Source organism: Barbus barbus (assembly GCF_936440315.1).
Source record: "Barbus barbus genome assembly, chromosome: 14".
Lineage (NCBI taxonomy): Eukaryota > Metazoa > Chordata > Actinopteri > Cypriniformes > Cyprinidae > Barbus > Barbus barbus.
The window spans coordinates 20,137,699-20,162,986 of record NC_136742.1 but is presented as its reverse complement, the minus strand read 5'-3'; the positions used below and the strand labels follow the sequence as shown (position 1 = coordinate 20,162,986).

Genomic DNA, 25,288 nt, shown 5'->3' with positions numbered 1-25,288 from the left:
AATCTCTTGAAACCATGACAGGGCTAAAGTGAAATGAGTGTGCACAGAATTCCATAGAAATCTCCAGAAATTTTCACAGAATTAAAAACAAAATATATCTTTTAAGAGGTCCTGTTTGGAAAATTTTATTGTACCAATAAAAAGCATAGCAAAGTTTCAATCATTCCACAGAATTCCATATTTTCATTAAAAATCAACAGAAATAATCACAGCAAAAGATATATAATTGAACATGGTAAGAAAAACTATTTTCACAGCAAAAATAAATAAAAATAAATTACATTATTTCTTAAAATATCTATTTTATTTGACAGGTGGGGAAGCATCAAGAAGGTACAGGGAGAGAGAGGCAGAACAGGAATGGGAAGAAAGGCCAGATTCTAAACCAGGTACCTATGGATATGCATATAGCTTTGATGAAGACAATTTTTTATTTACGGCTTGCATGCAAAATCTTGAATTGTAATGATTTTCCTCCAAACAACATCTTCGGTGTAGCCAGCTTTGGTCAGAAAAATCTCTTGAGTTGCATTGCTATTTGTTATGCCCATGAGAGATTAATACAGAGCGCTGTGTGATGTTTAAAGCAGAGACACGATTTGGGGAATCTAAAAGTGCTGCCACATGCTGGATGGCACCAGCTCTCACACAGTCCTGAGTGCCTGTGGTCTCATTATGGCCAACGGCAGCATTGGAAGACTCCACATCTCATCCCATCACTGCCCGCAAATCAACCAGGGATTCCACTGTGAGATAATTTGTTTACGACTTTACTACTGATGACTCTGCCATGAGGCTGTTTGGGAAAATGATGCACAAAGAAAGGTTTATACACATAGTTAACAAATAAGTCACACAGACTCCATGAAGACGATACAATTCAAATTTGTGAGCCAAGATTATTTTGCTTGTTAAGTAACAGTTTAATGTAGCCAGATTTTGACAGAAAAGAACCTACTTCCCAAATTAGGGATGTTCAATATATCAGTCCTATATTCATTTTAAGATTTTCTTTTTTTTTAATTGGATATGGGAAATGCATGCTAATTTCCTCTGTTTTTACATTAAGCATCATCTTACACTAATTTAAAGATAATCTTAAAAACACAATTTAATAACGGTTTAATGTAATCTTTAAATCTCAAAATAAGCACCAATTTTTCATACTTGACAATGTTGTCATGTTTAAATTCAAGTGTTTCGTTTTCAATTTATTTAGGCAAAATAGTAATCAGTCAAAACATGGAAGTAATTATTGTTATTAGTCAGAATTTTAATATTAGTGCATCCCTAATTCCAATAATAGTGAATGTACATCTCTCAGAACTTGCGTTAAAATAGCCAATCAGATTACAGCTTTGTGTGCAATGCTCATCTGTCTGGGCTATCTGTGGGCCATCATCCACACTAAAAACAACTGTGCGTTCATTGCAAAGCTAAACATTAAAAATGAGTGTGGAATGTAATGATGCTTGTGCAAGATTATCATCTCACAACAACAATCCCAGATCCCATAAACCCTCAGGCACACCTAACAGATTCATGACTCCTCTATGAGTCAAGCAGAACAGGCATCTGCTATCATTTCAGAAATATTAAACTGATGCCCCAACGAGATAAGAAGCGAGAGATGGGAACAACGATAGAATGATCTACAGTTTATAGGCCAAGTGTCATTTACATGTCATAGATGGGATGGGGGCCAAATACATGAACTATGGTTTTAGCCTTGGCATCAGTGGTGGCATGAGTGTGTGTGAGGATCAGTGACATGTCTGACCCTACGGCTGCCGCTCCTTGCTTTTGCACAAAGGAATTTAGTGTACTGCAAGATAAAAAAAAACTATGAAAGAGGCACAGAGAAGGGCAGACAGTGAGTGAACTTCACCCAAATTCAAACTAACCAGCACCAAACTCACACATCCTTCTTCACATTTTAAAGCCGAGTGTAATTTCAAGCGTTTGGGGAGTTTAGGGTGTGGGCTTGAGGGATGTAAATATAGACCCACTCCAACTCTAGCACTGGGCTGCTCTGGGCTGCCCAGCCCACATCAGTCCTGGGTCAACCCTGAGCGCAGAGAATATAGTGTGGAAGTGTCTCAAATTAGCTTATTGTATAACCTATATCCTTAATGCCACTGAATGCAGTGTTTCCCACACATAGACGAATCTGTGGCGGTGCGCCACAGATTAAATTCCGACCGCCACAGATTCAACACCGACCAAAAAAAAAAAAAAATCAATACCGACCGTCACATATTGCGTTTCGTTATTCTTTTGTACGCCATTTAAAACACGCAGCGAATTCGTTCAACTGCATTTCCTTTCCCTGCTCTCTCTTCATCTCTCTGTCACTCACGCGTCTCTCTCTCCCTCACACACACACACACACACACACACACACACGCGCACACAGCCCCTCCCCTCCGTGCACACCACATCTGTCTGGATCATCTGTGGAGAGAAGACGGCTGGCGAAAGGTTGGTATCTCGTGAACACTTTTAACACACAATCACAGATTAAAAAGTGCTATAAAATATTTTATATTCTGAATACAACAGTTTCAGTGTGTTGATGTTACTGTAAGTCCCGACCCTTAGCAAACGCGATTGCGCCTTCTTTAGAAAGTTAACTAGTCGCAAGTTTGCGGTAAAATGTAGGCTAGCCTAGTTGGGTTGTCGAGGTCAAAACACTATATGTAGCAGCTGTGAATCAAATAAACGTATTATAAATTATGTCGTTTCTTTACTCTTACACCGAATGTTTGCTGCTGTTTGCTGAGTAGGAGAGGAGGAGAGAATTAATGTAATAAAGTTCTGTGTAACCAATTATTAACAGTTTTTTTTAATCATTAACCTTTAGGAATTAGGAAATCCCTTTAGGGGATCCAATCGTATCCCCTATCCAATCGTTCTTTTCATCTGCAACCCCCCCCGGACAAACATCTAACCCCCCCCCTCAAGGGCACCTCAGTCGTGGTATTGAGGGTGGAGAGAGCGCTGTACATTCACTCCCCCACCTACAATCCCTGCCGGCCGGGTACTCGAACCCGCAACCTTTCGATTACGAGTCCGACTCTCTAACCATAAGGCCACGACTTCCCCGTGGCCTAATGGTTAGAGAGCAATGCATAATACTAATCAAAAATGAAGTTGATATATTTACAGAAGGGAATTTAGAAAATATCTTCATGGAACATTATCTGTACTTAATATCCTAATGATTTTTGGCATAAAAGAAAAATGGATAATTTTGGCCCGTACAATGTATTGTTGGCTATTGCTACAAATATACCCATGCGACTTATGACTGGTTTTGTGGTCCAGGGTCACATATACATAACGATGATTTTAAGCAACAAATGTAAATCCTAACCATTATCATGGACATTCATTAAAAAGAAAAAGGCTCAGACTCCCAGCTGTGCTTTCTGCCATGCATGTTGCCAATTCAGTACGTGTACAATTATAAAATACTACACAGACAGGGCTACCGTTAAAATAACTGGCATATCTGATGGGTTCCAGGTGGGTCTGTGAGACGGTATCCTCCTACTCGTTATGGAGCTCTGCGTGGCACATGTGGAATCACTCTGGTGAGATCCGCTCAGACCTGACCCCACCACCACAATCATGCCTGTATCGCTGTCTCTGTACGGAGGCGTCTTCACTAGGAGGGGTAGTGGGGTTGGGACCCACTCAGGCACCACATGAAAGACAGACTGGGTGTGCCACCATATGCTTCTCAGAAAGATGGGGATGGATAGAGGGTGATAAAGGAAATAAGAGAGGAAGGTGCTAATGTATTGCTTATAGGGTCTTCGGAAGTTCTTCTGGATTCATCTACTGGCAGACACTATTAAGAGTCAGATAATGAATATGAAAATATGAGCTATATACTGAGCTCAGATCAGCTCAAAGGGGGGAAATGGAGCTTGGTGGGCCCCATGTCTGCAGGACAGAGAAAAGCAACTGTTTTAGTTAACACCACACACTTCCTCATACTCTCCCAGGCCAATTAAGACAAGCTGTTATGTTGTTAGTGAATGCTTACAATAAACTCCCCCTTCGTGTCACACACACACACAGACTCCCACAGAAGCTACAAAAAAACAACGAGACAAAGTTGAGGGATCAACAATCAAAACAGTTTGTTACCAATTTTCTTTAAAATATCGATTGTGTTGAGTTTGTTTTTTGTTCTTTTGTTGTTTTTTGTTCTTTCCGTTTAAATTTAAACGAGACATTTCAATACTTTATTTAAAAATGCAAATTTAAAGAAATTAAGACCAATGTATCTGTGCCATATGTAAACTCACACAAATGGAAATGAGGCTGTGAGGGATAGACACAGTCTGTTAAATGAGTTGTTGCAAAAATACATCTTTCTAAAAATTAAGCAAAAATGAAAAGCATAATATTAATTAAAATACATTTGTTTTCACATTCTTCTCCACTGATGCCCATTTAAAAGTAGCCCTGCATTGACAAAAGAAAATACAGCATATAAATCATTTCATTATTTGAAATGTAGTTACGTGTGTTTTATGAGATGTTTTTTCCCCTCTTGGCAGCTCTCATACTGGTGCATGAGCTTTTACATCAAATGCAACAGTTTAATACCACAGCTCCACAAAAAAATATTTAAGATATCATTTAAAACATGTATGACTTAATATTTTATGATTGTGAAAAGATGAGTAAAAAACTGATAAAGAAGGGATAAAGAAACATAAGCAAGTGAGAGTATTAGAAGAAAGAATGAGCAAGAGAAGGATATACAGCTTTCTCCTCTCAAGACTGACATTTAAATCGGACACTATAAAGGCTATCAAATTACCTCCCTGTCAGAAGAAGACAAAGACTTCAGAAGCTCCACACTAGGGTCCCAGCAGACCATAGATCCCCCAGAAACCGCAGCCCTTCATGGGCTGATTAACCACACTCATCCCCCTACTCTCCAGCTGCAGACACTACTGTGTGTAGAGAGAGGTAGAGAGAGAGAGAGAGGTAGAGAGAGAGAGAGAGGTAGAGAGAGAGAGAGAGGTAGAGAGAGAGAGAGAGGTAGAGAGAGAGAGAGAGGTAGAGAGAGAGAGAGGTAGAGAGAGAGAGAGAGAGAGAGAGAGAGAGAGAGAGAGAGAGAGAGAGAGAGAGAGAGAGAGAGAGAGAGAGAGAGAGAGAGAGAGAGAGAGAGAGAGAGAAAAACTATGGCGAGATTTATTTGATGTTTATCCACTCAATAGAGGACTGTGAATAAAACATGAAGGGAGAGACACAGATGGAGGAAGAGGAGAGATGGAGATTTCAGGGGAGATCAAAGTTAGAAGGCATTTATTGACTGATAATGTTAGCGTTTTATCAGTGTTGAGGAGAAATTTTCTAGAACTTGTAGAGCTATTAAAAGGGTTCCGTAGCAAGGAAAATTCTGCCTTCATTTACTCAGCCTCATGTCATTTCAAACCTATGTAGAATGAATGAAATTCGGATGTACTACATTTGCAATCTTGTTATTGTCATGTGACCTACAGCGTCAGTTGCGTCACTTAACTGCTATTCATAAATCCTCATGGGATAGTAAAGTGTCCATCCAATGCACACTTCATAATGAAAACTATAAATTCGGACATAGTAGGCACCTGTTTTTGTCTACTGTATAATATGAAGACATATTCGGATGCAGGGATTATTAGTGTGTTAACTTGGTAAGTTAGTTTTTCTTTCTAAGTAGCTTTCTCAAATCTGAAATACATATATTTCCATACACACTTTATGCACACAAAACGTAGGTCTACATGTTTTCTAAAAATTCCCAGGGCAGAATTCCACACATAGACACAGGGGCTCAGGAGGAATCCTAAAGCGATTAAGCCAGTGAAAGACGAGACAAGTACCAATTCAAAGCAAAACAAGAGCCCCACCCAGAGAACCTGTACTCCCGCTCAGGGCAGCGACAGCAAAAACACAGATCAAATCTTTCTCCCAACGTCTGAAACACTCCCTGGTGGTGTTTGCATGTGGATTAAATTTGTCATGATTCATTGGAAGGTGTATGGTACTCCCTTCAACTGCTGTGCTCAGGTCTGCCTGAGTGCTGGATTATATTAGAGGATACAAGAAAGGCAGATCTAATGTTTCCGGTGAAGTGTCCAGATTTCCTCAGTCTTTTGTTTCTTAATAATACGCTAGACATGACAGACATTACACTATGTGTGTGGTAAGATTATGAATTGCTCTCTGAACCATGAATCACTACTAAGACAAACCTTGAGTGAATGTAATAGTGATACTGCTGTTTGAAATAGGTTTGACTTTTCATAAATAAAGTTAACGCTTTCGGAAGTTGAATAACAATGTCTCTCAACACACCCCCATTCCAAGGCATGCATACAATGCTATTAAATAGGGATGGGCGATGTAGTTTTTTTTTTATGACATTCAAAATATATATCTATATTTATATAGTCCTCAGTGTCACATGATTGGCAACACAAATAAAATTAACGATCCAGAGTTTTATGATTTAGGGCCCTATGATTCCCACGATGCGGAAAAAAGTCGACGGAATCGTGGAATCCAGTCATAAAAACAGTTGATTTAGCAGAAAAAAAAAAAAAAAAAGTTTATTTATAGCAAAATGTGCATACGCAAAATAGGGGAATTCAGGGGGAAAAGAAATGAATAAAATAAGAAAATATTATTTTCTATAAAATCAATTAATTAGAAATGCTTTTGATTATTAAACTTTAATGAAACCATTTCAGAAAATTAATAGAAAATTAAATTTGAGGGAAAAAAACATTTCATATAGGAGCTTAAAATGTAATTGTTGATAAACTTTTAATAAATTGCGGTTAAATATTGTAAGTTTCATTATTTATTTTTTTTCATTTAGACATGCTTTTAGATTAATAAAATTTAATTTAACCATTAAAACAAAAATTAAAACGAAAAAAAAAAAAAAAAAAATGGAATCCAGAAACATTTAAATGGAAAAAAAAGAATTTGGGAAAAAATAAAATGTATTTCATAGGGCCCTAAAGATTTATTTACTTGATTCACAGAAATTAAACTTTTGAAAATGATTAAGAATTCATAAAAAAAATCAAACTTATTTTAATATTGAATTTTAAATCGGAGAGGTTAGCAACATCATCTTAAAGAAATTAATGGACAAATAAAATGTGCCAAAAATCATCTCAATATTAACAGATGTTACTTACATTTATATTGTTGCCACAAAAATAATAAAACAAAACATTGTAATTATGCAATAAATTACCCAACGATACTATCACTGCACCATATGTAACACAATACAGTAACCCAGTATACAGTGGTACATTTTTAGAGGTCATACAGTGTACTACAAACATCTGAGCAAAACGGTGATCAAACCCTAATACAATTGTGCTCTGCACAGGCAACTACGACCAACACATCACATTTCTCTGACCTGAGGCCAGAGAAACTAACCACAAAGGAAAGCAACATGATGCTTTTGTGTCCCGGTTATGTTTCATAAAGTATCAGTGCTCATCCGCAGAGGAAGCGAGTTTGTGAGGGATTTTCCATGAGCGTGTGAGTGTCAGAGGTCCATCTCTCTACAGGATGAGATGTTGTGCTACACAGACAACAGCGTTTTAGGAGGACGAAAGAGCTCTGTTCTGTCTACTGAAGTACTGAGGAGAGTATCAGTACATTCCTCTGCTGTCTGGTAATCTGTCTCAAACAGCAGCAAACATGATCTTTTCAGTCACTGTGGGAAATGAACAAACCCCTCTATGTTTGGGGAGGCAGATGAAGATGGATCAGATTTGCCCTGCAGCTGAACATTTGAATGAATGTTCACATCATATCCAAAACTGAGCTATTGGTCAAAGCACATCAGAAGACAAGGCTAGTCCTTTTTGCTCTGCTATGGTAGTAACAAAAATGATCATTAAAAAAAAAAGTGCAAACCAGCATTAGAAGACCAAATAGCATTGTTTGTTTGTATTAAATTGTTTTATTTAGCTAATTGTTTGTATTGCAATTTACATGAAAGATGAATAATATTTAATAAGTAATTATTTTCATTATTCAGTATATTGTCCTTCAAATCTTTACAAATATTGAAAAAGACATTTGGTTTGGATTAAATTATATTAAAAAACTCGACAGACAGACAGACAGTTTACCCACCTCTAATGCTAAAGTCAATTTTGTTTGCTGTTGAAAATAAATTACATAATTGTCTCATGCCCAAATTCCTGTCCACCCCTCCCGGACAAAACACACACAGCTGCTGCGCTGCAGACACACTGACCTAAAGACACACACACACACACACACACAGAGTCTCATACAAAGACAAGCAGGAGGTATCACAGAGAAAACATACTTCTGTATTTTTAGCTTTCTCATCCCACAGGACTAAACCATGTCTGAAAGAAAAGTGCAAGCTCTCCAGCAGTGGTCAGTGCATATATGCTGAACAGGCATAAAGCTAAAACACATCTGACCACACTCGTACACTTTTCAACACAAAGCGTGTTTGTTCAGTGGGGTCGAGGTGTCGTAGGCATCCTGTGGCTGAATGTGTACGAAAAGGTGTTTTAATATCATTTCATTGTCTGTGTGGTGAAGTCTTCCCACACCACCAGTGCTTCCTGAAAAACATCCTCTGTTAGAAAGTGACTTTGTCGGTGAACTGTGGAACATGTATGTCAGCATTTGTGGGAGGGCAACTAGTGTGTGTGTGTATGTATATGCATGTTTAAAAAAGAAAGAGTATGGAAAAGTAAAGATAGGCCAGAAAGAAAGAAATAAAGAGCTTTCCCCTATTGTTTGGTGAACGTCATCTTGTGTTGTGTTTTAAACACGAACCTGATCTTCTAGGGGTAGGGATAGTTCACCCAAAAATGAAAATTCTGTCATCAATTAGGCTACTCACCCTCATGTTGTTCCAAACCTGTAAGACCTTTGTTCATCTTCAGAACACAAATGAAGATTGATGAAATATGAGAGCTTTCTGACCCTGCATACACAGCAACACAACTAACACGTTCAAGGCCCAGAAAAGTAGTATGGACATTGTTAAAATAGTCCATGTGACATAAGTGGTTCAACCGTAATTTTATGAAGCTAAGAATCTTTTTGTGCACAAATAAAACCAAAATAAAGACTTAATTCAACAATTTCCTCTCTTCTGTGTCAGTCTTTGATGCACATTTACAAGAGAGGAAGAGAAGAAATTGTCTTCTTGAGAAATATCTTTATTTGTGTTCTGAAGATGAACAGAGGTCTGATGGGTTTGGAACTACATGTAGGTGAATAATTAATGACAGAATTTTCATTTTCGGGTGAACTATCCCTTTAAAGTAAGCATGTGTAGACTGCCGTGACTTGTGTTGTTTCACAGTGGGACTCAAAGAGAGGTGAAATGAATCACTCTAACAAACACACACTCCACAAAAAGTTTACACTGCATGAAGCTTCCTCCATTTGCTTCAAGACAGCAGTTCAAGTGTCAATGGCATATTGTCACTTTTTAAAGGGATAGTTGAGAAAACAGTGTTCAGACAAAAGTTCTGTGTACCCCATTTGACTTTCTTCTTTGGAACACAATAATTAATTTTGGCCTATCATTTGAACAATGAAAGTGAATGAAGCTTTGGAGTGACACAAGCACCTTAAAAGTGACTTATTCACTATTTTAAGTTGTGTGTGAAAAACAGAGTGAAAATTTATTTGTCACCCCTTTGGCTTGAGAGTACATGAGAGTTCCTGGGCAGAGTAGATGTGAATGTTTTAAAAGAATGATTCGTTCATAAAGAATGATTCATTGATTCTTTAGAGACAGATCTTTTTCATGAATTACTCAAGGGGTGCTTTCACACCTGCCTCATTTAGGGTGCTTTCACACTTGCCTCATTTAGTTCGGTTGAATCGCACTAAAGTTCGTTTTCCCTCTTGGTACGGTTCGTTTGGGCAGGTGAGAATGCAGCAATCACACTCGGGTGCGCACCAAAAGCTAAAAGTAGAAGTTGAAGAGGTGGTCTCTGCACGCTTTCAAACAAACCCTGGAGTGGTTCGTTTGTGGTGAGAACGCGATCCGACCTCAAACAGACCCAACTGCAAAAAGAACTGTGCATTTTTTAGACTAAACCAGCTGCCGTAGTCAGCTGCGCTGTGCATTATGGGATGAGGAAGTGTTTGTGGACAGTTTGCAGTTTAGCATGGCAGGTCGCGGACAAACTTGGGGTTGTGAGGAGGTGCAGAGCCTCATAGAAATTTGTAATAATGTAATAGCAGTGTGCTGTCTGCTGCATTTTACTCCTGTCTTTGTTTACTTCCGGGAGCACCGTTGGAATTTTCCGCACGCTCTTTCTGACCAATCGAAAAGCAGTTTAGGGAACGCGTTCAAAGACACATCTAGCCAACAAGTGAAGCGGATGTTGTCACGTGACTGCATTTTGGTTCGTTTCAGCTGGTTCGGACCAAAGCAAACAGTGTGGTGTGAAAAGGAACCAAAACGGCTAAAAATAGCTACAATGTATAATTTTTTGCCTTTGGTCCGGACCAAATGAACCGAACTACAGATGTGAAGGCACCCATACTCATTTACTTCACAAAAACAATCTGATTTGTTCACAAATAACATTGATCTGGTCTTTGAGTTAAATTCACTGACTGGATCATCCAGTTGGCCCAAAGAATGTTTTTGTTTATGTTCTGCAGAAGAAAATCAGTCCTACAGATTTGGAAGAACATTAATCAGGTCTCATTAACCAGATCTTGTTAAATGTTACTGATGTAACTTCTCACATGGGAAAAGTCATTTAAAATATGAATTTGAACTGTTGAACTTCTCTCTGGTGAACTGGTCCCTTTGTTGCAAATCATTACTGTTGTAAGAGCATTTCACGGTGAATAAAACGTCCTGGGGTCTGTGTGGCATTTCCTTTGTACAGCCCGGTCACAGTGGGACGTGAGGCCCTGGTTTGACTACACGCCACACACACACACACACAAACACACACCCTCAAACTATGTAATCCAAGTCATATGAAGAGTGAAGGAGAAAATGAAGCTTAAGAGAGTTCAGAGAGGACACGAAGAAGGAGCGAGAGGGGGAGAAGGGTTTTAGAAGTGACAAGGAAAGAAGAGAGGGGTTGGAGGCAGAGATTGGGCGACAGATGGGGCTGGAAAATCCATGTTTATTTTTACTGAGCGACGACAGCAGCCCACGAGCTATAACTCCAACACAGACGTTCAGACACAATGAGCTTTATGTTTGGTGAGTGGAGCCCAGCTCACCTGCTGAAGAGCACCCTAACAGACAGCAAAAGACAGAGATAGGCTCTGTTTCAAACCCTAGTGAGCTTTCTACCTAGACTTAATCACTTTATATGTTATAGGTGCCACTAATGCAAAGGCAGCAGCAAAAACATGCCAAAATACTGTACATAATAGTTCATTTAAAATCTGAGGCAATATAACAAATGTCCTCTGTGGGTAAAGAACTACCAGAATGAGTTGTGACTTTATGGATATTTAAGATTACAGGCAATAATAAATGTTAATTATACTGTATAATGTAATCAGTACTTAAAAGTAAATGATACAAAAATTGTTCCATCAAAATAAAGATATCACCCAATTATCGTTAGTAATGGGTCTTTGAGTCAGTACTCTGTAAAGTTATGTTTAATTTGGAACAAAAGTCATTCCAATTAATGATTTAATTGTCATTAATTCAAAATACTATACTATAATACTGTTTGTTGTGTTTTTTCCTCTTTAATCTTGGTCTACATAAAAACACAAAACATAATGTGACATAACAGCAACAGGCCTTGTATTTTCTCAGTATTTTCAACAGATCCACTGTATATTATAAATAGATTGTACTATACTCTATATAATAGTTTAGGGCCAGAATGCTTTAAAAAAAAAAAACTAATCAAATTAAAACTTACATTCAGCAAAGACGCATTAAATTGATTAAAAGTGACAGTAAACAGACTTTTAATGTTACAAAAGATTTAAATGTTCTTTAAAATGACTGTTTTGACATGCATATTAAGCAACATAACCGACTTAAACATCGATAATCAGGATCAGCATATCAGAATGATTTCTGAAGGATCATGTGACACTGAAGACTGGAGTTACAGCTGCTGAGAATTCAGCTTTGCCATCACAGGAATTAATTACATTTTAAAATATATTCAAATAAGAAACTATTTTAAATTGTAATTATATTTCACAACATTCCTGTTTTAAAAAACATTTTTAAAAATCTTACCAACCGAAAGAAAGAAAGAGCACCTCATGTCAAAAATATTGTTCGACACCTGCTGTATAGGAAACAACTTTACTGAGATATTTGAGCCTCTACTGCAGTATATATAGTCTATGACTGAGTAATGTGTGTGTTTTTGTGGTGCTGGGTGTACCATGCCATGCCCAACATCATTTCTCATGTGGCCACTTTGAGGTTCGTGTCCAAACAACATTCACAGAGGTGGAAACACTACAGAGCATTAAACCAGCACAAACACCACCCATACCAGACCTAAGAACTTCCACTTCTGAACATACTTCTCCAGTTAACAGCCCATGGGAAAGGCTCTCCAGTCTGGGAGGAGCGCTAATGATCAGTCTTTTCAAACAGGCTGTACCTCTGAGAAGAGCACCTTTGACCTCAAACAAAAGGGAGGGTGTTTTTTATCCTAATCCAAAAACAGCCCAATAGGCCTCATTCTGACATGATTAAGACTGATGCGGAAAGCTTCTGTCACTGAAGCAGCAGAACTGACCAGTAAATGAGTCTCCAAGAGGGGAAGAGGATCAAGATATGGAGTCTATTTCTAGACATGAGCACATGGACAAGATAAATGCCACCTGAACTACAATGTCTGGGACACTTCATGTATTTATACTGAGGCACAAAATGTTTCAGAAATTGCTGCACATAAACTATTTTTTTTCTGTATGTTACACTGATTCATGTTTATCACTGATTTTATTGCTTTACTTATCTATTATTTACTGGAAACTGGCTATCATTGTCATCTTTATTTGTTATTATAGGCACAAGTTTCTGGGTGCACTACATTTTGTTCTGTGTCTTACACTTGGACTGTAATGAGTAACATCCAGATATCTGAAAGGCTGACCATGACAGTGTCTGACCAGCAGAAAAAGTCACGGTTCTCACAGCTTTTGACCAGTAAATTCCCATGACCTTTCTAATCAGTTCGGATTACTAGACAAGGACTAAAAAGCAAGTTAGAGAAACTGAAAAAAAGGAGCAATCAATAGAGCTGAGAAAAGGTTCACTATTAAAAATTGTAATTGTTATCATTTTTGCTGCTATTAAAAAACACTTCATATTAATTTCTATGACTTTTCCCCACTACTTCAAGCATACCCAGATTTTTTTTTTTTTAAACGTACATTTCCAAATGTACTTAAAGTGCTCTATTTTCACACACTAATTTTGTACTTAATATACTACATTTATTTTTAGTACTTCTTAAGATAAACTTAAGATCAACTAAATGTACTCAACTGTGCTATTTTGGGACACCATGAATATGAACTAAAAAGTGCTTTTAACATTCTCTGTATTTAAAAAATTTATTTAGTCACCACCTGTAGTACACTAGAACCCATCTTTCATTCACTAGTACACTCAAGTGTACTACAAGTGTGGTGACTAAATGATTTTTTTAAATACAGAGACTTTTTTTTAAATACAGAGATAATGTTAACCTGTTAACCTTCAACCCCATTTGTGGCCTCGCAGGTGAAAATAACCTACCTAAATTAAAATGGTAACAGTTTGTGACAAAGTGTGCTTACACAAACAAATTAGGTATCTTTGGAAAGAAGAGACTCTGGGCTTTACTATCTATCATCCAGAGTTGATAATGCTCAAAAAGATAAAAAGTTATAGGCACTGACGTGCCTTGAAAAATATTTTTCCACACTGAATGTTTTTTTAATCTATAATCCGCTTTTCTGAGACTTTTTTTTCCGTAGACGGTCTCATTTTTGTAAAACCGTATGCTGCAACATAGTTTTGTTTTTTTACCACCAAGACGCTGTTTTTGAGCGTAATTTATTCCATAACGGACGCGAACAATAACTCTCTGAAGAAATGAAACGTAAACAAAGGAATATTCATGCTTATTACAACGTTATTGTTTCGCTGGACTAAAAGTGCTCGCTGGGATGTTGTTCTGTGGACCCTTACCTCTCTAACTAAACTGGGATTTCAGCAGTGGACGCGTTTGTGGCTCGTTATTACAATGATAAAAGGTACGTACTGCTTTTTTATTCTGCGTGTTTGGATGTGTACTGCTTACACAAATGTAGCAAATTTGTGCCACTCATTCCTTATAAGCTTTCCATCGAAAAACAGCGATCTGTCGTCGATGCTTGAGGCTTAGACCCTCAGAATGATATATAGTTTGTCAAGATTAACTTTGTCCCGTTTCATTTATTCTATTAGAAAACAATGACACATGCAAACAAAGAGCGTTCAGTGCGAGGTCGCTCTGGTGAACGTTAACAAGCACTTTTTAGTTCATATTCATGGTGTCCCAAAATAGCACAGTTGAGTACACTTAGTTGATCTTCAAGTTTAACACTGGAAGTAAAAATCATACATTTATCTTATAATTTACAGAGAAAAAACCTTTTATGGTAAATTTCACAGTATTTTTTAACAGTGTATAAATCACAATTTTGTATTATTTTATTATGTTCTATTTTGCACAAACATAATATTTTGTTTTAACAAATCATATACATTGACAAAAACTATTATTACCAACCCTCATTCTGATCCTTTATCACAAACACTGGGTTTTAGTGCCATTATCATGATTGATTAGTATCACTGCATGCATGGGAAAAAGATCCCTTATAATTCTACAGGTGACGATGATGAGACAATGCCATTGGAAAAGATACAGTTCTCACAGTTCATAATAAAACCACAAAATAAGAGGTACGATTATGCAACTTCGCCTCAATATTTCCCCCAGGTTGTTTTTAAAATCTGATTTTCCATTCAGTTACGAAGATGTTAACACAAGTCAATATTCATCTTCTAGTCCTCTATCTGCTTTTCTAAAATACATCAAAAGGGAGATTGAGCATAATACCCATGTTAACACTCTCCAAATGCCTCATCATTGAAGTTACATCATGAAATTAGACTTTGTCCAACTGTCCATTCATTCTTTATCATACAATAGATTATAATGAGAAAAATTGACTTGCCGCAGACCCAAAAGTAATATCTTTCCATCGGTTTACCTTCCCTGGGCCCCCATATTCATGAATGTGTGGGCACACGCCAACATCTATGTGTGCGCAAGCACATGGGTTGTTTGATCCGCTGCATTATGCAGTGAGATAGCTCTGAAAACACAAAGGCTATTGGATTAGGCCTGAGCACAAGGACAACACAGCTTTCATTGCTATCATCGCCATCATCATGAGCATGTTACGGGACACAGCGGCCCTCTGCCCTGCCCCAGGGCTCCTCTGATGGAAAAACAAACCTGAACCTACTGACAGAGCTTGGGCACGTGGGCCGGTGAAAGCACAAAGCAAACACACGTCATCCCGGAACCCATCTGGAGCGGCCACCGAGACAAACTAGAGAATCAAAGCTGTATGAACCATGAAGTAACAGTCCTATTAGGAAAGTCACAAGCAAATTTAGCTTTGAGATGAAAAGCACATGGCTTCTTCATGCATTTGGAATCCCATAGTGCTCGTAAATCCCCAGAACCAAGGATTTAACATAGTCAAAAGTCTGCAAACAGCTGAAGGTCCTCATAGCACGGTAATGCCACCAGTAATCCAGCTGGCTTTAGAATGGGAAATAAACTCCATAAACTGCACTGAACTCCATAAACATGGCATACAATACATCATCGGCCTAATAAAGGCTTCAAAAGAGGATAAAAGGTCAGTCAAGGCCAGATGAGATGGATCAAGGCACACTCGGACAGGAGAGGCTGGAGAGATCTGAAAGCGCAAAATCAAAAGGAACATCAAGGACTCAAAAACAAAACACTGAATGAATGCACATGTCACGGTGCACACAGCAGGGAGGAACACGCAGATGAGGATGTAACTCAAAATAACAATCTTTAATGAAGACATCACGGCAGGGCAAGACAAGGCAAGGCTGACACAGACAGGAACACCGGGGAGTAACGAGTAGACCAGACTAGGGTTGTAACGGTATGAGATTTTCACGGTATGACAATAGTCTCAGAAAATATCACGGTTTCACAGTATATATATTAAACAATAATTCTTATCAGTAACAATGACTATTGCAACAAACTTGAAATCATTTTAATGAAAGTAAGCCTCCCTTCTGAGGAAAAAAAACTAAAAATAATTACAAAATAAAGCCATAAGCCTTATGTATATCTATATCACACTTTAACATTTTAATTAATGTTTTAAAATTTTATAAAATTTAAATTTAACAACACTTACTTTTGGCAGTGCTGCACAACAGAGGTATTCTAAGTTAAAACATGGACAAACATGTTATTCCTTAAAAATAATGTTTAAATTAATTATTGTTGTCATAACTCATAAGTACATTGTACAATGCTAATTTATTTCTGTCAGGACTTCAAGTTAAATTGAACTTATTTTGACGGGTTGTTGCAGACCGTTGAGTTTAGTGTATTTGACAATGTTTTTTCTCAAATAAAACTGGTTTTCTCTCATAGTAGCTCTGCTGATGTTCATGTTTATGAAAACACCATAAGTGTCATGCATGCATACTTCAGTACGGCGCCACTCATATCTACTTTTGATTTATCCATCCATCAGATGCGCGTTTTAAGTGACAACCTCGTTAACGTTATACTGTAAATCCCATGTTCACGACTGCACCGGCATTCCCTCTGCATCACAGAAATTATACGGCCTTATAACTTGTTATAAATGCGACATACCTTTATCTGCACGGAGGGATGATGTCCGCGAATATGAGCGAACATGTTGGATGTATTGCCTGCTTTTGCAGCCACTTTGCGTCCACATTTTTTGCAAATAGGATTCGTCCTCAAGGAAAACCCTACGTTCGTGTTTTTTGTTTTTTTATATCCAAAGTATTCCCATACTGCAAATTTAAACTTTTGTTCGGCGGAGGATGGAGATTAGATACAATCTCTGTCATTTCAGCAGAGTGAAGCAGCCAAAATAAATTGCATATCTACAATTTTTTATTTTATTTTTTTAAACCGTAGAGATGCATGTTTACGGTATGATAACAGTGTACGTTCAAACCGCGATAGACCGTCATACCGGTATATCATTACAACTCTAGACCAGACAAAATCAAACTGAACAGACAGGACTATAAATACACAGGATAATCATAGATAATTAGACGTACATGGCTGGACAAGAATTAACTAATGATCACACTAGACGAGGACAGGAAACAAACCAAATAAGGTAACAAGAGGCGGGAACACATGACACACACAATAGAGGACTGACAGCACACATCTGGACCAGCCAATATATGAAAGGCAGGAACTTCAAGAGAGCTTCCAACAGCAGAACAATAGTATGGATAAAGGCCGTTGAAAAGCAGAGACAGAAAACAAATCCAATGGATTTCGTGTTTCAGTCGTACACAGGAATGCCAACCAATGACATTTCTGAGATGGATGACATAACTTAGAAAAACAAATACTTATCATTTAGATATCATTTGTTGCGTTGCTGTGTGTCACTAAGAGTTCAAGCAGACAAGACCCTCGACTGGCCTCTAAACCAGGGGTCATTGTCCACATGGCAGAACATCAAAGATTAAAGACTGACAGTCTGTCAGTCCATCAAAACCTGTTACATAACCACATCTTTCATCCGTCTTACTCAACTTATTCTGTTCTATGTGCAGCTCCACTCCTGCATGTGTGTGATTGTGAAAAAATCTTCCCTCATCTTTAATCCATCTTACTAAACCTCCAGATGTCCAGAAGGCTGAACGTGACTGCTTCTAACTGAGGGAAAACATGTAGTATTCTCACAGACACCAAAACACTACAGTACACACCTTAATAGTTCACAACAAAAAAAATACAGGTAGGATCATGCAACTTTGGCTCAATAATAATTCCCCTCAGGTTGATCTCAAAATCTAATTGGCAATGGCATATGGTTAAAACACACACACACACACACACAAAACAGTTTACATTGCCCTCCAACAGTTTCCTTCTTCCAAACTTCATCTGAGATCAACTGAACCTGTCACCACTTTCATAATTACCAATCTCAATGTATTTTTTCTCTCGAAAAATTGATTCTGTTAGTGACATTACAGTGACTGCAAAATATATAAAATAAAAACATAAGCTGCTGTATATAGTTACATTCAGAAAAGTTTTTAATGTTGTACAACAGTCAGTATGGTGTATCAAGTAAAAATATTTGTGTCCAGTAAATATTTTAAATTCACCCCCTATTGGTATGTGCAACAAAAAGGTCATTTTGGACCCAGCATGTGACACTTTGGACCCAGGTTCCAGCACAAACTACCTCAGCATCTTATTGTCAGGCTTTTTTACCCTTTTGGAATTCTGGGTACTCATTTGAACTCAGTGTTCTGGCTGCACCATACCTTGCCCTCTGGACATGCTTTACTAGCTGTGCCTGAACAGAGATACATTTTTGGAGTGCTGGGTGGGGATGAACTAATAAAGCAATGTTGCAGGGTTTGCTCTGTGGCTGTTTGCACACACTGGCTTTGCGCACTAAGATGCTGTATCAGCCAGGCATCATCATCAAAACAAAAACTGTAGATGTTTCATCAGTGTTGTAAATACTATCATGACACTAATGCCCTTTCCTAAGGCCACTCATACACATGTTAGAGGGCCTAATGCTGGGAAAATGTCCCATTTACAAGCAGAAAGAGTCAATCATACTTTCACATGTCCAGGCCTGACGTTATCTGACTTTAATCCTCATGGCTTTTGCAAGCTTAAAATCCCAACACTTAAATGGGTAGATTTCCTTTTTCAAAGGGATGAGCAAAGAAAGAAATGCAACTAAAACATTTTAAATGGACATTAGGCTTTGCAGGTTTAAGTTCACCGGCTGACTACTGTACAGTACTCTTTCTGGACTGTTTCCAAAATCTTAAGCAGAAAAAAAAAATGTTGCATTGATATCAACAATTCTGTAATATCAGTTTAATTATTTTCATGTTATTATGACCATCTACACTATCTACATATTTTAAAATAAAGCAACAAAAACTAAAATCAATCATTTTAAGTTATATCATGTACAGTATGAAAAATGGATTTTAATTTTGAGTTTGCTAAAGATTACATTCTACAGTTATTACATTATTATAAAGATTCACTTGAAGTCAGCATTAGATGATGGAAAAATTAATTTGGTGGTCAGCTGACCAGGCTTTTGGGAATAGTTTGGCCCAAGAGCTGATGTACATTTGAGGCTCAATGAATGTAGCTGTAGGTACACTGAGTTCATGTTTGTGTGTGTGTGTGTGTGTGTGTAACCAGCCACTGCTGCATACATCAGGGGTTGAGGTCTGGTGGTCAGGGAATGAAAGAAAAGTTTTGCTGTTTTCCCATGCTAAGTGCTCCGGAGGTCAAAGGTGACGATTTTCCCTAGGTCTGGCTTTGGATTTGGGTTGGACTTGGACCCAGAAATGCCTTCTGAGTCCATGCATACAAAACATACCAAACAAAGAGAGCAAACGCAAGAAAGAGAAGTAAAAAAAAGGTATTCCTGATCACGAGAAAAACAAGGAATTATGACCCCTAAGCTGTAATTATTTTTATCAAGTAACTAACAAAAATGCTCACAGAACATGAGCTTTAGCTGCTTATATAAATGCACAAACACACTGACATTACAACCAGACAACAACGATAACAACCGCAGCTAAATGAGTCTTAATTAGACCTCGGTTTGTAGTGTAGACATACACAATCAGAGAACACAGCAATCGCCTGATCTCTAAACACACTGGTGTGATCATTTACTTACTGATAAACTGTAAGGTAGTGAACTAGAGCACTATTTTTTGTGTGATCAGCTCCACCCTTTCAGACCATCATATGCAAAACAAAGTCAAGCAGCGGACCTAGAAAAAGCCTGAGTGGAGCAGACACACGCATACTAAAAATATCCAGAGAAGGCTGACAGAAATTCCACAGCTCAGAAGGAGATTGTGTGTTTGTATGTGCTTGGAAACTGACAGTTACAGTAATAAAACAATCTATTAGTTAACAGAATTGCATCTTCCAAAGAAGGCTGTAAATCATGTTGTGAGCCAGACTATTATTGAACTGACTTGGTGTGGTCAAGTGGTTAGGACAATTTGGGCTGGTAACCAAAAGGTTAAGGTTAAGCTTGTGACAGTTATTTTAAAGACTGTATTGTAATTTGCTTTATATAAAAGTGGCTATTAAAATGCTAAACGTAAAATGCATACTCATTAACCTATTAATGTCGTAATTTAAAATAGTAAAACATAAAAAAGCAACAACAACGGCAAAAATGTATGATTTGCAAAGTGAAACGGTTTCTAATGCAGTCTGGAAAAATGAAGGAACTTAGGATCTCCAGTTTGATTCATCATCATGTGTTTCCCCTTTAAGGCCAACAGTAGTACTTTACACCTTCAGTCTAAGCTATACACAAACACACACTTTGACCTCTGACCTTTAACAAAAAAAGTCCTTAATTTAAAATGTCATGTGTTTTAGTAAAGGATTATAAAGCTGGTCCAGTCCTATATCGGCTTTAGCCTAAAGGCTTCTGATTAGCCTGAAGTCACAAACCAGCCCAACATGACAGTCCCTGGGTATGATTAAGCATTGACAAACAGTAGTAATGAGTCAAAGTCTAACTCCTTCCCGTCTGAAACTATTAGCAGGATAAACAAGACATTAAGACACAAAGAACAAGAAATGAATCAATTCAGTTTAACCAAATCTGGTATTATAAAACAAACTGAGGTGCAGAGAATACAAACAAGCCTTTCTAATGCTGTTAACTCATCCTCTTCCTCTTCTTTATATCAGGAATGTACTTAAAAGATCATATAATTCAGTATTTGCATCCTGTTAAAGACTAAAGACCTTATATTTACACACAAAAAAATGCAACCTGAACATACGCGTCGAGAAAAATTCTCACATACAACCTGACACTCATTTGGAAACATCTGTCTCAAATTTGCAAGACGTATGACACAGAATTCATATTAAAACAAATTTACTCAATATTTTCAATAAAATAAAGATTTTCATTTAACACAAAGTGACAATGTCTGCTATCAATTCCAACCTTCAGGAGCATTTGTAATTACAGTACTGTGATTTGATATAAATATGTACCATCTGACATGCGCAAAAGCATACTGTATGTTAGGGGTGGGCGATATGGGAAAAATATCATATCACGATTTTTTATAGAAATATCACGATTCACGATTTTTATCACGATTCTTTGTTAGTTTTACTATTTTGGTTTTACAAGTTGTCTGAGCATTACAGCCAAACTAGAAAGACAAAGATGCATGGCAGATATTTAGGCCAAAGTGGGCGAAGATAAAAAATCTGTCATTATTTTATTTTTCTTATTAAAAAATAAGAACAAAGATACACATTACAAATACACATAATATACAAATAAAACAAACAGTGCTTTATTTCCAGGTACAATAGGTGTATTTAGCAGAGCATTCAATGAAATTGAATGAACAAATATAAAAATAAAACACTAGATAGACTGATTCCTAAAGCAACTGTATTAAAGTTTTTCAGTCAAGAATAGTGAGTGATTTTTCTCTTTGTGTTTTGTTGTTTTGTTAACGTTAAATGAATAGTTCCAACCACAAATTAATATTCTGTCATCTGTCTGTCAATTCTGTCATAATGTTGTATTTTTATATCATCATTTACTCAAAAGTTGTTTTAAACCTGAGTGAGTTTCTTTCTTCTGCTGAACATAAATGCTATTTTGAAGAAGGTGGAAAACCAAACAGTTGCTGGTCCTCAGTGACTTCCATAGGATTTTTCTTTCCTGCTATCAAAGTCAATGTGGAATTAAATTATGTAGAAATTAAATTTTAGGGTGAACTATCCCTTTAATGACAGTCGACAGCACGTTTAGTGTCCTGTCCCTTTAAGAGCTGCACGCATCTAATAAACAGGCACGCATCCGTTTCTCTCTTAACTATTTACTTTCATTTTAGAGATAACCAACTCAGTCTGTATGTAAACCTTGTGTGTTTTGACAGTATTAGCGCAAAATATAACTTAGTTGAGTAATCAGGCGCTGTTAGACAGGCGTTTTAGTGCGCGTGCTTCAGGTGTATGCGCTCAGAACAAGCGCACGTCAGACCAGCGCGCGAATGAAACATTTAACCAGCAAGGCTTGTATGCAAATAATGTACTTTTGCGAACGCGAATAAGTGCAGTGTCCTGTCTGAGTAACTCTACTGCTGTATGTCGTGTTGTACAGTATATAGAGACGGCGGCGCCAGAACTGTATTTGACAATGTGCGCGGTAGCGCAATACTACCATATTTCTTCAAAAGCAGATCGTGGAGACATTTTTATCGTCCACGATCAAAAATCGTCATATCGCACACCCCTACTGTATGTAATATGTCACCGTGAAGGTTCCCCCCTAACCCCACTCCTAAATCTAACTCTAATGGAGTGTAAGCTGATCATTCCAAAAATGTAAAATGAGATTGTATGCATTCATACGAATTCTCAAACAGTTCACCAAATTGTAAAATGTTTAAGATTGGCATGAGACTGCCTTAAGTCACACATCCTGTCTATTGTTACATGGTATTGTCTTAAGGGCTGGACATCCAAAGAAGAGCTCTCCCTGTGGGAACATTTATTCACCTTCACTGGTGGTGACTCGTTTATTTATTTGCTGGAAACAGCAATATTGTGAAATATATTTTTATTTTTGTATTTTTTTTAAAGCTGAATTTTCAGCATCAATACTGTTGTAGTCAGTGTTAGCCTACATGATCCTTCAGAAATCATTCTAATATGCTGATTTGGGGCTCAAGGCATTTCTTATTATTATTATCATCAATGTTAAAACAGTTGTTCTGCTTGTTATTTTGATTTTTTTTTCCTGGATACTTTGATGAATATAAAGTTCAGAACAACATGTATTTGAAATATAAATCTTTTGTAACATTGTTATTAATGTCCTTACTATCACTTTTGATCAATTTAGTGTATTCTTGCTGAATAAAAGCAAATTTCTTGAAAAAAACAACAACTTTTAAGATATATATAAACCTCAGAAGTCTGTATGCACCCTAATGAAGGTGTCCTGGAGGGGGTTTCTGCTGTAGGGGTGTCGGTGGGCGCAGATGGTACGATAAAGCAGATCTATCACGTCTGACAGATCTTCGACCCTTAAGGGAAACTGCATTCTCTTCACCTCAAATCATTACACCAACTTGCTTGTCCCATAACATTCACACCCGCCTTTTGTCTTGAGAACCCACTTCATAGTTCTTTCTAAGTGCAGCCTTTCAAACTTACATTTAGCATTCAATGACTGCTATATATGATATGCATATGATATGAATCAAGTTGTATGTTCATTATTAACTCCTGAGCTGCTATATGTTTGCTATTGACTTGTTCATAAAAGTATTAAACACTAAAGTAAGCAACAAATACAAGATTGAGGCTCTAAACTTACGTATTTTAATGGTTTTGGGATCAAACTTGCACACGGTGAGCTGTAATCTCTCCAAACGCACTTGAATAGTTGATGTCCTTTGCGTGACCAACACAGCCTGAGTCTCAATTCCCATGAATATGTCACAGGCATGCCGCGATAGATCGGACAGTTGGTGTAGGATGCTGATGAGCGTATGACAACAAACTTCTTCCAAAGAAGAGAACAAAACAGGTTTGCGCACTCTGCGACCGTCCGGAGTCGTGAAGCTCTTCTCGGAGCCTCCGCTCCCTCTCAACCTGCTCACCAGCTCAGGCTCAACGGTTCTCTCGGGGAACGGCATTTTAAATCGTGTTTAAATTTGAGATGAGCATCGGGTTGAGGGGATTTAAAATCCAAACGATGTATCCCAGAAGTTGCCGTGAGAAGAAGGTCTGCTTACAAAAGGTTCCGCCATAATTTTTTGAAAGATGCAGAAGCCGTTTGGGACGTTGCCGCTGGAGCATCGGGAAACATGAGTTTGAAAGCAGAAGAGTCGAACCGAAAACGTGAAGAGAAAGTATATAGAAAACACGGAGAGCTAAGCTTCCCAACCACCTGTAGGAAATGGAACTGGAACTGGATTGGATCTGTGAGGGAGAGAGTTACCTGCCTGCATTTAGCGTCTGCTGCGTGGAAAATCCGGGATGGAGCCCAAGGTTCTCACGGCTCGTTATTGCATCTAAGTTACATCTACAGGAGTAATGTTTCTTTTTATTAGTATTTATATTTTAAATACCGTAGTTATTTTATTTTTTATTCAATGTCAGAAAAAAGTCTTACAAAGTGCATTAAACAGCTTTTATTCTAAATATTACATAAGAAAAAATAAATTTCAAAAATAAAACGTAAAAGAAAAGATTTTCTGTGTGTTTAAAGACAATAATCAGTATGTTCGGTACGACTTAAAAATAAGTTAAAATACGTCTTAATAAAACAAAGTGCTAAAATAAACGGTAAATATCAAAACATAAACAGAAAATCTATATCCTTACAACACTTCAGAACTATAAGTTAGTTCTATAATACAGTAGGTCGTTAAGTATGAAGTAGTTTATTTACAGCAGTTCTTAAAACTTTTGGAATCAGAAAACTATTCACGTTTCATTATTTTAATCTACTGGTGTCGATCCTGTCGAAATAAAAATTATATAAAAACATAAAGTAAACAGTCAATGTATAACAAGTACCAGTCTACTTTGCGTGAGAAAGGAACAAAAGCTGGTGTTCAGAAATGCCCATGTTTCTTATCTACACTATCGCTCCATCTTGTGGCTGCAAGTGTGGTATACTCTTAAAAACAAGCCCAGAGTGCCAGGAAGGATCATCAGATACGTTTTGTGTGTTCTGCTGAAGTGTTAAGGAAGTGGACTATTGTTTGTTGTGGTAATGGAACCAGCTGAGACTGCATTTCTGGATGGGAGTGATAGTACTCTTTTTCCTGTTAACATTGAGCCTGCTGAAACTTCCTTTTGCATAGGAAAATCATGATCTG

General features: G+C 37.5%; 1 protein-coding gene across 1 annotated transcript in view; it reads right to left on the bottom strand.

The window, feature by feature from the left end:
* The window catches only part of LOC306880246 (NHS-like protein 1), a gene marked incomplete at its 5' end in the record, with an annotated part of 102,794 nt that extends 78,697 nt beyond the window's left edge, over window positions 1-24,097 (bottom strand). The window contains one exon of the mRNA XM_079433651.1: window positions 23,776-24,097. Within this exon, the coding sequence (XP_079289777.1) occupies window positions 23,776-24,097 (322 nt within the window). The remainder of the gene's footprint in view (window positions 1-23,775) is intronic.
* Window positions 24,098-25,288: the final 1,191 nt, after the last annotated feature.